General features: G+C 44.0%; 1 protein-coding gene across 1 annotated transcript in view; it reads right to left on the bottom strand.

Annotated features, from left to right (window-relative positions):
- Window positions 1-15,809, bottom strand: part of utrn (utrophin) — a 664,298-nt gene that overhangs the window by 362,930 nt on the left and 285,559 nt on the right. The window contains exon 54 of the mRNA XM_067989572.1: window positions 13,110-13,299. Coding sequence (XP_067845673.1) covers window positions 13,110-13,299 — 190 coding nt within the window. The remainder of the gene's footprint in view (window positions 1-13,109; window positions 13,300-15,809) is intronic.

Genomic DNA, 15,809 nt, shown 5'->3' with positions numbered 1-15,809 from the left:
AGCAGCCCGCTTGACTGGTACCCCATCTACCTTCTTAAACATTCAGTCCTTCCACCACTGGAGCACCGCAGCTGCAGTATGTACCATCTACAAGATGCACTGCATCAGCTCGCCAAGGCTTCTTCGACAGCAGCTCCCAAAGCCATGACCTATACAACGTAGAAAGACAAGGGCCGCAGGCACACGGGAACACCACCACCTGCACATTTCGCCCCCCCCCACCCAAGTCATACAACATCCTGGCTTGGAAATATATCGCCATTCCTTCATTGTCACTGGGTGAAAATCCTGGAACTCCCTAACAGCACTGTGGGAGAACCTTCACCACACAGACTGCAGCGGTTCAAGAAGGCGGCTCACCACCACCTTCTCAAGGGCATTTAGGGATGGGCAATAAATGCTGGCCTTGCAGCGACACCCACATCCTATGAATGAATAAGACATGATGAACCTTTATAAAACACTGGTTCGGCCACAACTGGAGTATTGTGACCAATTCTGGGCACCACACTCTAGGAGGGATGTGAAGGCCTTAGAGAGGGTGCAGAAAAGATTTACTCGAATTGTTCCAGGGATGAGAGACCTCAGTTACGCAGATAGACTGGAGAAGCTGGGGTTGTTCTCCTTAGACCAGAGAAGGTTAAGAGGAGATTGGATAGAAGTGTTCAGATAAAATAAATGAATAGAAACTGTTCTCATTGGTGGAAGAGTTGAGAACCAGAGGACACAGATTTAAGGTGATTGGCAAAAGAACCAAAGGCGACATGAGGAAATACTTTTTTTTTACACACCGAGTAGTTATGATCTGGAATGTGCTGCCTGAAAGGGTGGTACAAGCAGATTCAATCGTGACTTTCAAAAAGGAATTGTATAAATACTTGAAGGGAAAAAATTTGCAGGGCAATGGGGAAAGAACGGGGACTAACTGGATTGCTCTTTCAAAGAGCCTCCTTCTGTGCCCTAACCATTCAAATGGCCAGCATAACTTGAAGGAAATGACTCTCCATTTTGTCTCATTATCACTGGATCTATGTTCTCCAAGGAAGACACTTGGCGTGTTAAAACTGATTTATGAATTACCATGGGACGAGACTATGCTCCCGAGCTGCACAGCACCACAAAGCTATAGTTACAATCTTGTTTTTTTTTTCTCTCTCGCTTTTCCCCTCCTCTAGGATCATAGAATCTTACAGCACAGGAGGCCATTCTGCCCATCGTGCCTGTGCCGGCTCTTTGAAAGAGCTATCCGATTAGTCCCACTCCCCTCCTCTTTCCCCATAGCCCTGCAAATTTTTCCTTTTTAAGTATTTATCCAATTCCCTTTTGAAAGTTATTATTGAATCTGCTTCCACCACCATTTCAGGCAGTGCATTCCAGATCACATCTCGCTGTGTAAAAAAAGTTTTTCTTCATCTCACCTCTGGTTCTTCTGCCAATGATCTTAAATCTGTGTCCTCTGGTTACTGACCTTCCTGCCAGTCGAAACAGTTTCTCTTTACTTACTCTATCAAAACACTTAATAATTTTGAACACCTCTATTAAATCGCCCCTTACCCTTCTCTTTCCATAAGGAGAACAATCCCAACTTCTCTAGTCTCTCCATGCAACTGAAGTCCCACATCCTTGGTATCAAACTGAAAACAAACTCTGAAAACAGACCTGGAAACTGCTCCTTTTTAGGAATCCGCCCTAGGATTAACAATGACCATACTTGCATTCAAGTGAAATCAGCAAATCTGTACACATGTAACACATAGCTTGAACAGAAACCCGTAAGCCTCAATACCCTTTGAAAATCTGTTCAAAGAAGAAACAAATTTAACCTTTCCCCTAGAAATCAGGCCAGTATTGACCGATTTCAACTGAAAAAAATTAGCATATCTGAATTTGGGATTGTGGCTTTGTTTCATTGATTAAAATGTGTCTGCTTAACTGCTGTTTCCAAAAGCTTCTCCCAAAATCTACAACACAAAAAGATGCAGCATTCGGTTTTAAACAAATAATAGATATATAGAGCAACAAAACAGATTAACATCATTTAAGATTTAGCCTACACTGAAGTCAAAAATAAATCACATCATTTAACAAAAAGACAATCCCATTTACTGCATGAATACCACTAAACAGCAGTGTTCCTACAATCAGTGATAGACACTCCCGACTAGCACCACATCATACATTATATGCAGGAATCTCAGGTTTAACTGCATTAAAAGATAATCCTTCAAGTGCAGTTTCAACGCCAACACTTGCATTTTTTTTTGAAAACATTCAGCACTATATTTTAAAAAATCATTTCACATTTGCTTAAATCTGTGGGGAATGCATGGACTAAAAATGAAACCTGTTCCTAATACCCATAGAATACTTTGATTTGCTTTCCATACACAGCAATACATCATTAAATGAGCACTCTAGGAGCGTCTCAAGAGTTCAGCTAGTGAGCTTTCCTGTAGTATCTGACCGAGCTGGCTCAGTCCTGAAGGACATAGCTGCCAGACTGGCCCTGCGGCAGGTGGTGAGTTAACCAACATGAGGGAAAAACTTACTTGACCTCGTCCTCACCAATCTACCTGTCGCAAATGCATCTGTCCATGACAGTATTGGTAGGAGTGACCACCGCACAGTCCTCGTGGAGACGAAGTCCCGTCTTCGCACTGAGGACGCCATCCAACGTGTTGTGTGGCACTATCACCATGCTAAATGGGATAGATTCAGAACAGATCTCGCAGCTCAAAACTGGGCATCCATGAGGCACTGTGGGCCATCAGCAGCAGCAGAATTGTATTCCAGCACAATCTGTAACCTCATGGCCCGGCATATTCCTCACTCTACCATTACCAACAAGCCAGGGGATCAACCCTGGTTCAATGAGGAGTGTAGAAGAGCATGCCAGGAGCAGCACCAGACATACCTAAAAGTGAGGTGCCAACCTGGTGAAGCTACAACTCAGGACTATATGCATGCTAAACAGTGGAAGCAACATGCTATAGACAGAGCTAAGTGATTCCACAACCAACAGATCAGATCAAAGCTCTGCAGTCCTGCCACATCCAGTCGTGAATGGTGGTGGACAATTAAACAACTAACAGGAGGAGTCGTCTCTGCAAACATCCCCATCCTCAATGATGGCGGAGTTCAGCACGTGAGTGCAAAAGACAGGGCTGAAGCGTTTGCAACCATCTTCAGCCAGAAGTGCCGAGTGGATGATTTTTCTCGGCCTCCTCCCGAGATCACCACCATCAAAGAAGACAGTCTTTAGCCAATTCGATTCACTCCACGTGATATCAAGAAACGGCTGAGTGCACTGGATACAGCAAAGGCTATGGGTCCCGACAACATCCCAGCTGTAGTGCTGAAGACTTGTGCTTCAGAACTAGCTGCGCCTCTAGCCAAGCTGTTCCAGTACAGCTACAACACTGGCATCTACCCGACAATGTGGAAAATTGCCCAGGTATGTCCTGTCCACAAAAAGCAGGACAAATCCAATCCGGCCAATTACCGCCCCATCAGTCTACTCTCAATCATCAGCAAAGTGTTGGAAGGTGTCGTCGACAGTGCTATCAAGCGGCACTTACTCACCAATAACCTGCTCACCGATGCTCAGTTTCGGTTCCGCCAGGACCACTCGGCTCCAGACCTCATTACAGCCTTGGTCTAAACATGGACAAAAGAGCTGAATTCCAGAGGTGAGGTGAGAGTGATTGCCTTTCACATCAAGGCAGCATTTGACCGAGTGTGGCACCAAGGAGCCCCAGTAAAATTGAAGTCAATGGGAATCAGGGGGAAAAATCTTCAGTGGCTGGAGTCCTACCTAGCACAAAGGAAGATGGTAGTGGTTGTTGGAGGTCAATCATCTCAGCCCCAGGACATTGCTGCAGGAGTTCCTCAGGGCAGTGTCCTAGGCCCAACCATCTTCAGCTGCTTCATCAATGACCTTCCCTCCATCATAAGGTCAGAAATGGGGATGTTCGCTGATGACTGCACAGTGTTCAGTTCCATTCGCAACCCCTCAAATAATGAAGCAGTCCGAGCCCGCATGCAGCAAGACCTGGACAACATCCAGGCTTGGGCTGATAAGTGGCAAGTAACATTCGCGCCAGATAAGTGCCAGGCAATGACCATCTCCAACAAGAGAGAGTCTAACCACCTCCCCTTGACATTCAACGGCATTACCATTGCAGAATTCCCCACCATCAACATCCTGGGGGTCACCATTGACCAGAGACTTAACTGGACCAGCGATATAAATTCTGTGGCTACAAGAGCAGGTCAGAGGCTGGGAATTCTGCGGCGAGTGACTCACCTCCTGACTCCCCAAAGCCTTTCCACCATCTACAAGGCACAAGTCAGGAGTGTGATGGAATACTCTCCACTTGCTTGGATGAGTGCAGCTCCAACAACACTCAAGAAGCTCGACACCATCCAAGATAAAGCAGCCTGCTTGATTGGCACCCCATCCACCACCCTAAACATTCACTCCCTTCACCACCAGCGCACAGTGGCTGCAGTGTGTACCATCCACAGGATGCACTGCAGTAACTCGCCAAGGCTTCTTCAACAGCACCTCCCAAACCCACGACCTCTACCACCTAGAAGGACAAGAGCAGCAGGCACATGGGAACAACACCACCTGCACGTTCCCCTCCAAGTCACACACCATCCCGACTTAGAAATATATCGCCGTTCCCTCATCGTCGCTGGGTCAAAATCCTGGAACTCCCTTCCTAACAGCACTGTGGGAGAACCGTCACCACACGGACTGCAGCGATTCAAGAAGGCGGCTCACCACCACCTTCTCAAGGGCAATTAAGGATGGGCAATAAATGCCGGCCTCGCCAGCGACGCCCACATCCCATGAAAGAATTTTTTTAAAGTATCTGCCAATTCCTTAAACAGAAAAAATGAATTCATTTCACAAATGAGCATCCCAAATATTTGGTGTGTATTGTCACTAACATCACATGGCATGGATGTGCTGGACACAGAGTTGAATGCTCGGAATTTCAGCACCAAGTCAAGGGTTGGCTACAAATAATTATATCAGTACAGTACATTGCCTTCGCAGCAAACATTCTTTTTCACAAGAACGCATACTTTCTGTAAGGGCAGTTTATTTATAAGCAAACCTGGATTCAAGTGCCACAATCCGGCAACAATGAATGCAGGAAATATTGCAGCCACTACCAATCATCTCAATAAGCAGTTTTTTTGTGGAGTTTTTTTAAAACTTTAAATTTAAACTTGACTGCTCCCTTCAAAAATGCTAAATACTAAATGTAAGAAGTAACTTGCATTTATAAAGCGTCTTATCATGTTTTCCCAAAATCCTTTACAACCAACTGATCCCTTTTAAGTGCACTCAAAACAGCATTTTTGTGAGGCATTCTTGGCGCATTTCTCTAAATTAAATTTACCAACGTAAAAGATATCTTTATTAATTCAGTTTCAGATTTTAACAACATTTGTGTTATAGAACTTCATCAAAACAAATTGCCACTACAAGGGGAGGTAATTACAACGCAGTATTCCATATCCCTTCACCTTCCCCGCTCAAGAAGGTTGTCCCTTGTGAAAGTTTTGAAAATATCGCTCCTCACTGGCTCACAGTGGGGACTAATATATTGTGTGGAACATAAATGCCAGCATAGACCAGTTGGGCCGAATGGACTGTTTCTGTGCTGTAGTTTCGATGCAACTCGATCTCAGGTTGGGTCAGAAAACTATTAAGTTGGCACTGCGGTTGAATGTTCCATTCAGTTAACAGTGATAAGCAAATTTTGTGGCCTGGATGTCAATCCGAAACCACCAATCATTATATAATTCAATACGAGCGGACTGTGGAGCTATTTAATGACTGACAGCATCAACCCAACAGCCAATAAAAAGGACGCCTATCTCTGGATTCAACAGAAATACTGATTGGGCTCATGGCTGTGGTCAGATGACCATGCCTCTGGTGACAATCTGATTTGAAACGTTATATCTCATTCAATCCAGGGCTCTCTCCAAACCAGGTAAGAGAGATCTTCCAAACTTTTACAGGGGGGACGTTCTTGCTGGGGTTAGGTAACAGGACAGGATGTGACAGATTACTCTGCATGCTCCACTTACAATGCCCCCTCATTAAGCAAATATATAAAGCAGGTAGGTCTACATTAGTATTTTGCCATGCATAATCGGAAGTGGATGATAACATTGCAGATTAATGGTCAAAACAGATAAAGGTCAAATGAACAAAATAAGCATTAACTGCTTCAATGCATGTCGACTATACTGTGCATATCAGGTGCCTTCATCAGGTCAAATAATCAATGATATTCTCGGAATGCTGAAAGCTGTCTAGAAGCCCACCAGGTCGCAGTAATCAATTCCATACGTGCATTAAAAAAAAATGACCCAGGGTTTAACATGCAGTATAAGACCACCTTTGTATAAAGACCACCTGATGTCAATTCCAAAGCTGGCAATTGCCAACAGATTTCACTGTAGCTAACCATTACTCCTGGTAAGTCATGGAAAATGAAAGGTCAGCCTATCCATGGATCATTCATGGTGCATTAATTACTTCCTGAATTTGTATGCCTCTGTAGTACTGCCTCACCACCTAAAAGGTCGATAGTGTATTTCTCTTGATATGAATCACACAAGCATGTCATGGAAGGGCATCCTCCTGTCTTCCATTGAAAGTGAAACAAATTAATTTTGCATTATAGATATTTGGACCAGAAACATTAACAAATTCACATTCAGGGTAAACAGGTAAAACACAAAAAACCATTACATCTTGTGAGTTTATTATTCCTGCTGTAAATGCTGTATTTCTGAGCATTTGTTCAGGCAGCCAAGTGTTCCCCATTATCTGGTTACACTACTTGCACAACACAATTAGCTTTGGCATGAAGTATAACCAAGTGTCAAACAGTACCCAGAATTATTTTGAACCCCCCTCCCCCTTATATGCTGCTGATATACAATCTGTTCTTGTACAAAAGCTCACCATAAGGAGTTGTAAACAATTTTACAACACCAAGTTATAGTCCAGCAATTTTATTTTAAATTCACAAGCTTTCGGAGATTTTCTCCTTCCTCAGGCAAATGTTTCAAGAGCTCTTGAAACATTTGCCTGAGGAAGGAGAAAATCTCCGAAAGCTTGTGAATTTAAAATAAAATTGCTGGACTATAACTTGGTGTTGTAAAATTGTTTACAATTGTCAACCCCAGTCCATCACCGGCATCTCCACATCATGACCACCATAAGGAGTGCCAGTGATGCCAGGGTGCACTGCCATACTGATCAGCTCTGTCAGTGTCCGGTGGACTATGATTGTTCCTCCAGACCTTTGAGTGGTATCCTATTCAGATAGGGTGGGGTGTACTCCAGATACATGGTGTGGAAGATACCCAAGTTGGGCTGGGAGGGGGTACAGGCATGTCAACTAGCTGCAGGCAGGGAACTGCCAATAGAGACCACGCTTCAAAGATTTTACCTGATCCAGCATGCAGCAGCATGGGGCTAACTTCCATAGTGTCTGAATCCACATCTGCTTAAATGGGATGCACTAATAGACTGCAGTTAGGAGGAAACCCAAAAACTTGTGCGTGTGTCAGGTGTGCAGGGACATTACAGCAGCATCCAGGAGGCAGTGAGCCAGATCTGGTTCAAATGGGTGCTTGGCATTTTTCTGGATGTAATGAGGCATCTTTTATCAGCAGGACTGGATTTGTGAACATGATCAGAAATGATGGATGGTTCCCTTCTACCACAGCCTTTCCACACCCTACTTGGACATTGAAGTTCCACCTCTGCAGCTGCATGGCGTGTCCTTTCTTTTAATTTATTTTGGGTTGAGCTCATATGCTGCTTCACAAATAGAACACAACAGCTGTCAGATGTGACTTGCTCCATGCCTTTCACAAGCTATTTTGCTGTATTTGTATTTACTGTGGGAGGGAAAACAAAGATTGCCACAAAATTGATGTGGCCACATCTTTGCTGGTTGGGTAGAAGGTTTCTAGGGTTGCAAGTGGCCCTGTGACTCTGGCGCAGATGGTTTAGTCAGTCAGGAGGCATTTGATTGAAAAGTAGATGTCATTATGGTAAAGCTGGAATTCAGTTTGAGCATCACAGAATAATTTGATGGCTCCTTCACCAATGAGCTGGAAGAGCCTTCAATACCTTTACCAAGTCAGGACCTGAAGCTTCCTCCTAGGATAACAGGCTGGGATGTTAGGGTTACACCATATGGGTGACTCCACAAAAAATGTCTAGGGATATCGAAGTGGCAGCCAGCATCTCTCCATACATGAAAGGAGGTCCAGGTTAGGGGGTGTGAATGGACTGGACAGTGGGTATGCTGGTTACAAAGACAGCGTACAGTGGAGTGAAGTTCTTGTTCCACTGCTACCCAGGGTTGGTCTGGCAGTCATCTGGACCAGTGCTGCTCAGTAAGACTAGTAGTAGTTTGGCTAGTGTTTGGATAGTTGAGTTATTTTTTTACACCAATTCTAGCTTTTTTGCCTTTCCAGATGAATCCGGTAATCTGTTTCTCTAGTTCAGTAAAGGCAACTCAGGGGAATTTGACTAGTAGCATTTGGAACAGATATAGGCACCAGGATGGGATGTTAGTTTTGAAAACATTATCCTCAGCGAGGAGCTTGGGACAGGTGACCTTAACAGCTTTGAGTATTCCTGGGTAGTTGCTCTGGTGGAGCTTTTGGTGCTTACGGGCTAATATTAACCCCCAGGTGTATGATGGTGTACCGGGACCATTTGAGGGGGAAATGCACCATTAATGGTCAAGAAGGCGGGGGGGGGGGGGGGGGGGGGGCTACTGCATGGCTTCAGTTTTCATGCAGTTCATTTAATTTCTCCAAAAAGCTCTAAATCTTTGGTGTTTTCAGGGTTTGAGGCAAAAGGATGAGAGCTATTGAGGAGAGTTGAACTTTGTGCATGACCTTTCCAACATTTAGCACAGTGAAGATTTCCATGGTGAGCAGTTCTAGCACAGAGTGAGGCAAGCAGAGAGTGGGGAACCTGCCAGGAACCTTCACCATCTCTCATATGCTGCAGCCTACACAATTCACCAGCGAATATTACATGCCCCCTACATACATTAAAACTCACACCAAGGTTACTGTGGATAAAAAGCAATAGAGTTATTAGAATTTTTACAATAAAAATTAAATGTTTTCTAGAGTAGAGAATGTTGAGGTATCTAAGGGCTGTAGCCTGAAATTAAAAAAATAAAAATGACATGGCGGGGGTGGGGGGGTTAATTTTGCAAAGAGCAGTGATAAGAATATATTTAAAGCTAGTAAATCTCAAACATGGAAGGGCTTTCAGCCTAAGGCAGCAGACTAACGACAGCACTGTCATTTTTAAATGGCTACTCATAATCTGATTTTCTTTAGTTTCTTTTTCAATTAAAAAATCCTCCATTTCACTTCCAAGTTTCTAATAAAATTTCAACTGAAACATGTAAACTTTTACAGGCTCTGGCTGCGAGTAATCGGCAAATGAAGACTATGGTTGGGGAAGTGGGGTTGGGTGGAGGGAGATGAGCCACTCAGATATTCCAAAATTGAGATGACACCTTCCACTACAGTCACACCTGTAAATAAAAAGCTGAACTGTTACAGAAAGGTAGGCACCTAATATGGTAGCAATTAGTATCTTGGCCAAGGGGCAGATATGATCAAATGGGCACAGAGTTTTACAGCATAGGAGGCCATTCAGTCCGTTTCACATGTGCCGGTTCCCCCAAAAAAATCCCCTTAGTCTCTTTCCCTTTAACATTTTCTAGTTCAACTATTTACCCAATTCCCTTTTAAGAGCTTTTCTGGATTCTGCTTCTGCTCAAAAATTCTACCCTCTCCTTCATTCTTTTGATGATGATCTTAAATGTATGACCTCAAGTTACTGACTCATTGCCCAATGGCAATAGTTTTTCCCAATTTAGCTTATCAAAACCCCTCAATGTCAAGCACCTCTATTAGATCTCCTCTTAACCCTCTCTGTTCTAATGAAAGGTGCCTAAGTTTCTCTAGGCAACAAGGAGCTCACAATCAATTCACAGTAACCTGCTCACATTTTAAAATATCAAGTTGCTGGAAAAGCAGAGAGTTGGATCAGCATCTAGATAGACAGGTTAACGTTTCCGGTGGGGCCCTTAATCAGGGCTCCGTCTTCATCTTTCGAGGCTGGCTGACATGTTGTGAATCTTCTGTTTTCAGTTCTGATTTCCAGTTCTTTCTATTTCTTCCAGCAATTTATGTGCATCACATGATTGAGGTTATTAGCATCTTTTATCAGTCTTCTAATTCCCTTAAAGGCCACATCTTTTACTAAAAGCATTACACGTGGAAATATTTCGTGATGTGAGCACGGGCACAGTATCCATCACAAGATCAATAAAAGGGTTTTGGTGCTGTCTGAATATACTGCAGATATATTTCTCAGTGATTGGTCAATGATTATTGCAGCTACTGTGCTATTTTACTAACATTATGCAAAAAGCTTACTACAAGGAAGAAATAATCTTTGATTTTTAGATGCCTAATCTACCCACTTGTACAGTATTTATAAAACACACCATCAAAACTTGTCCATTTACATTTTTTCCCATGAATATAATGGGCCAGATTTTGCTGTGAGCGGTGAACAAAAAGACTTTCTATGGGGTTGGTGTCAGCAGGTATTCCAAACAGCGCATGCCCTCTACAGGGCATCTGGGACCTGTGTGAACAGGGCAAGCGACTGTGTGTCTCCTTAACCAATCAGATTGAAGAATCATTAATGACAGCACAGTGGCAGAACCAGGAAGTGTAAGTTAGAATAATGAATTTGACGTCAAAGAGAGAGAGGGAAAGAAAGAATGGATTAAAAGAGAGCGATAAAAGAGAAACAAAAAGTAGGAAAAAAAATTATTTTAAATTTTTTAAAAATCTCCAACAATAATTAAAAGCTGAAAGAATGAGACTCTACACTTGTAAAAGTTAATTTTCAGTGCCAGAGAGGTTGTTTGACAGTAATTAAGACTTACCATGCCGTTAAAAGGGGACTTAGATTGGAATAGATAAGCCCTAACTTTTTGTGACGAGTTTAGTCCGTTTATACGATGTCAGTACAGGAACTTGATGCCGAACGGAGAGCCAGACGGCAAGATACCGCTTTTGCGCAGCTTACAGAGTGTTGGCGCATCTCCGACAGCAACTTCTGGATTTTCGCATTTCACTGCGCATCTGCACTCACCGGAAATTGCTGTCCAATTTGCGCATAAATATCAGTGAGCTGTTAGCCTCACCGCTATTTTGACAGTAAAATCTGGCCCATTAAGTTTGCCGAAATATGTGAAAGCTTTACAAAGTGTATATCAGGCAATTTCACAGTTGAAAAATTAGTCTTTAAAAGGAAAATCGGAATGAGTTTAGATTGTTTTATAGATGAAACTCTTCTGGTCTGTGTTAGTCAGGTTCACTCACTCAGATAGCCAATTAAAACCACCTGGCGCCTCCAGCTGGCCAAGCAGTGGTACTACACTGTAAAAAGCACAAAAAAATGTTTTGTTGCAAGGGAAAGTAAAATTAGAGCCAGACCTTTCAGGAGCGAGATTAGAAAACATTTCTACACACAAAGGGTTGTAGAAGTTTGGAACGCTCTTCCGCAAACGGCAATTGATACTAGCTCAATTGCTAAATTTAAATCTGAGATAGATAGCTTTTTGGCAACCAAAGGTGTTAAGGGATATGGGACAAAGGCAGGTACATGGAGTTAGATCACAGATCAGCCATGATCTTATCAAATGGCGGAGCAGGCACGATGGGCTGAATGGCCTACTCCTGTTCCTATGTTCCTAAAATATTACTATTACTGGGCATGTGTATTCAGTGGATATTTGAGGCTACAAATATATCTCATCTGTTGAAAGCTGCCCCTGCTTGTCTCAATAGCACAGCCTCTCACTATAGCAAGTTGTACCCAGGCCTCTGACAGAACTTACACCCTTTACAAATACCCAATACGCAGATCCCCCTGATGCATCCCTCACTGCAGCCAGCTTTTATATGGCCTGAGAAGTAGTGCTATAAAAAGTTTACAGTATTTTAATCACTTGCACTCTGCCACTTCAATTTCTGCAAATTTCCTACTAGCCCATATAGCCCTAGATTTGTGATGTGTTACAGTCATTGATGAACAATCTCATACGGGTCTCCCTGTATAAAACAACACATACCTGCACTGAGTAATACCCAGTCTCCATTCTTAAATGCCAGAGGTTTAATCTCATCCAATATATACACTTTCCATAGATTTAGGTTCCAGTTAATCCTGAGTGACGCTTGAATCAAAGCAGGACAATGATCACAAACCTGTCTATAGGAATCCACATCCCTCAAAGATTGCTCTATTATATATTGCTGAATATACAGGATTGGTATTAAGAACACACATCCGTTAGATGTAACTTTTTAACATTTGGAGTGGATATCTGATGAACAGGAGTTTACAGGATTTGACTAATCAACTCGGATGAGGTTAGTATCTGAGGGGAAATACTTATCAGGAAAGGATGAACAGGCTGGGGAAAAGAGAAGGCTGAGGGGTGACCCGATAGAGGTCTTTAAGATAATGAAAGGGTTTGATAGGGTAGACGTAGAGAAAATATTTCTACTTGTGGGAGAGTCCAAAACTAGGGATCATAAATATAAAATAGTTGCTAATACATCCGATTGGAAATTCAGGAGCAACTTCTTTACCCAAAGAGTGGTGAGAATGTGGAACAAGGAGTAGTTGAGGCAAATAGCATAGATGCATTTAAAGGGAAGCGAGATAAGCACGAGGGAGAAAGGAAGAGAAGGATATGCTGATAAGGTTATATGAAGTAGGGAGGGAGGAGGCTTGTGTGGAGCATAAATGCCGGCATAGACCAGTTGGGTCGAATGGCCTGTTTCTGTGCTGTAGTTTCGATGTAACTCGATGAATCCGTGAAACCAGCCGGCAGGTGATCAAAGTCATAATCAAAAGTGTGTTATCTTTTGCTTATCTGACAAGGCTACCACTCCCCAGATAATCAGATAATCCACCCCTTGCCTCAAACTGTACTTACACGCAATCGGTGTTTGAGTTCTTTGACCTCAGCATTATCATGCAAAGTGTCTTCTTTCTCAGCTGTGTTAGCCAGGACATCCACTGTGGTTTCAGTTTCCTGCAGCCATTTTAGACACCCCTCCAGCTCCTGCAGCAAGTTCTGCAGCTGCTTCAGTTCACTCTCCAGGTGTCCAACTCTATCACTGGCTCTAGGGGAAGCAATAAAGATAACGGAGTTTGAGGACAAAAGAGCACAACAAAGAAAATCAGAATGAATGGGCACAACACAGACCACAGCACATGGGTATCTGGGTTATAAAGGTGGGAAGGAATAAAAACATTCAAATCTTCATGAGGAATTTGAAAGTTTGATTATTCACAGATTCAAGCAGCACCTTTGATTTGTGACAGAACCTTTGTGAACGTACAAAATTGACAGGCAGGAAAAGACGAGCTGGTCCATCAAGCCTGCCCCACACTACGATGGCCGGAGCAGCATGGCTAAAACATTAAACCCCGATTTCTCCATATTAATCAGAAAATACTTGTTTTGAATGCTGGATACGGTAGCATAACGGTTATGTTACTGGACAAGTAATCCAGAGGCCCGGACTAATAATCCGGAGTCATGAGTTCAAATCCCGCCATGGCAGTTGGGGAATTTAAATTCAATTAATTAAAATAAAATCTGGAATTAAAATACTAGTATCAGTAATGGTGGCCATGAAACTCCCAGATTGTTGTAAAATCCCATCTGGTTCACTAATGCCCTTTAGTGAAGGAAGCCTGCCGCCCTAACCCGGTCTGGCCGATATGTGACTCCAGACCCACAGCAATGTGGTTGATTCTTAATTGCCCTCTGAAATGGCCGAGCAAGCCACTCAGTTGTGCAATCTCGCTAAAAAAATCATAACAAGAATTTTAAAAAACTGGACGGACCACTAGGCACCGGACAAGACAAAGGCAAACCATGCCCAGTCGACCCTGCAAAGTCCTCCTCACTAACATCTGGGGACTTGTACCAAAATTGGGAGAGCTGTCCCACAGACTAGTCAAGCAACAGCCTGACATAGCCATAATAACAGAATCATACCTTTCAGCCAACGTCCCAGACTCTTCCATCACCATCCCTGGGTATGTCCTGTCCCACTGGCAGGACAGACCCACCAGAGGTGGCGGTACAGTGATATACAGTCAGGAGGGAGTGGCCCTGGGAGTCCGCAACATTTTCTCCTTCAAACGTGGGCAAGGAAACCTCCTGATTACCACCTACCGTCCTCCCTCAGCTGATGAATCAGTCCTCCTCCACGTTGAGCACCAAGTGGAGGAAGCACTGAGGGTAGCAAGGGCACAGAATGTACTCTGGGTGGGGGACTTCAATGTCCATCACCAAGAGTGGCTCGGTAGCACAACTACTGACCGAGCTCTGAAGTATATAGCTGCCAGACTGGGCCTGCGGCAGATGGTGAGCGAACCAACACGAGGGAAAAACTTACTTGACCTCGTCCTCACCAATCTACCTGTCGCAAATGCATCTGTCCATGACAGTACTGATAGGAGTGACCACCGCACAGACCTCGTGGAGACGAAGTTCCGTCTTCGCACTGAGGACACCATCCAACGTGTTGTCTGACACTACCACCGTGCTCAATAGGATAGATTCAGAACAGATCTCGCAGCTCAAAACTGGGCATCCATGAGGCGCTGTGGGCCATCAGCAGCAGAAGAATTGTATTCCAGCACAATCTGTAACCTCATGGCCCGGCATATTCCTCACTCTACCATTACCAACAAGCCAGGGGGATCAACCCTGGTTCAATGAGAAGTGTAGAAGAGCATGCCAGGAGCAGCACCAGGAGTACCTAAAAATGAGGTGCCAATCTGGTGAAGCTACAATTCAGGACTACGTGCATGCTAAACAGTGGAAGCAACATGCTATAGACAGAGCTAAGCAATTCCACAACCAACGGATCAGATCAAAGCTCTGCAGTCCTGCCACATCCAGTCGTGAACGGTGGTGGACAATTAAACAACTAACAGGAGGAGGAGGCTCTGCAAACATCCCCATCCTCAATGATGGCAGAGTCCAGCATGTGAGTGCAAAAGACAAGGCTGAAGCGTTTGCAATCATCTTCAGCCAGAAGTGCCAAGTGGATGATCCATCTCTGCCTCCTCCCGATATCCCCACCATCACAGAAGCCAGTCTTCGGCCAATTCGATTCACTCCACGTGATATCAAGAAACGGCTGAGTGCACTGGATACAGCAAAGGCTATGGGCCCCGACAACATCCCAGCTGTAGTGCTGAAGGCTTGTGCACCAGAACTAGCTGCGCCTCTAGCCAATCTGCTCCAGTACAGCTACAACACTGGCATCTACCCGACAATGTGGAAAATTGCCCAGGTATGTCCTGTCCACAAAAAGCAGGACAAATCCAATCCGGCCAATTACCGCCCCATCAGTCTACTCTCAATCATCAGCAAAGTGATGGAAGGTGTCGTCGACAGTGCTATCAAGCGGCACTTACCAATAACCTGCTCACCGATGCTCAGTTTGGGTTCCGCCGGGACCACTCGGCTTCAAACCTCATTACAGCCTTGGTCCAAACATGGACAAAAGAGCTGAATTCCAGAGGTGAGGTGAGAGTGAGTGCCCTTGAACATCAAGGCAGCATTTGACCGAGTGTGGCACCAAGGAGCCCTAATAAAATTGAAGTCAAT

This window comes from Heptranchias perlo, chromosome 8 (genome assembly GCF_035084215.1).
Source record: "Heptranchias perlo isolate sHepPer1 chromosome 8, sHepPer1.hap1, whole genome shotgun sequence".
NCBI classification, from domain to species: domain Eukaryota; kingdom Metazoa; phylum Chordata; class Chondrichthyes; order Hexanchiformes; family Hexanchidae; genus Heptranchias; species Heptranchias perlo.
The sequence above is the reverse complement of the archived record's forward strand: the minus strand, read 5'-3'. Positions and strand labels throughout refer to the sequence as shown.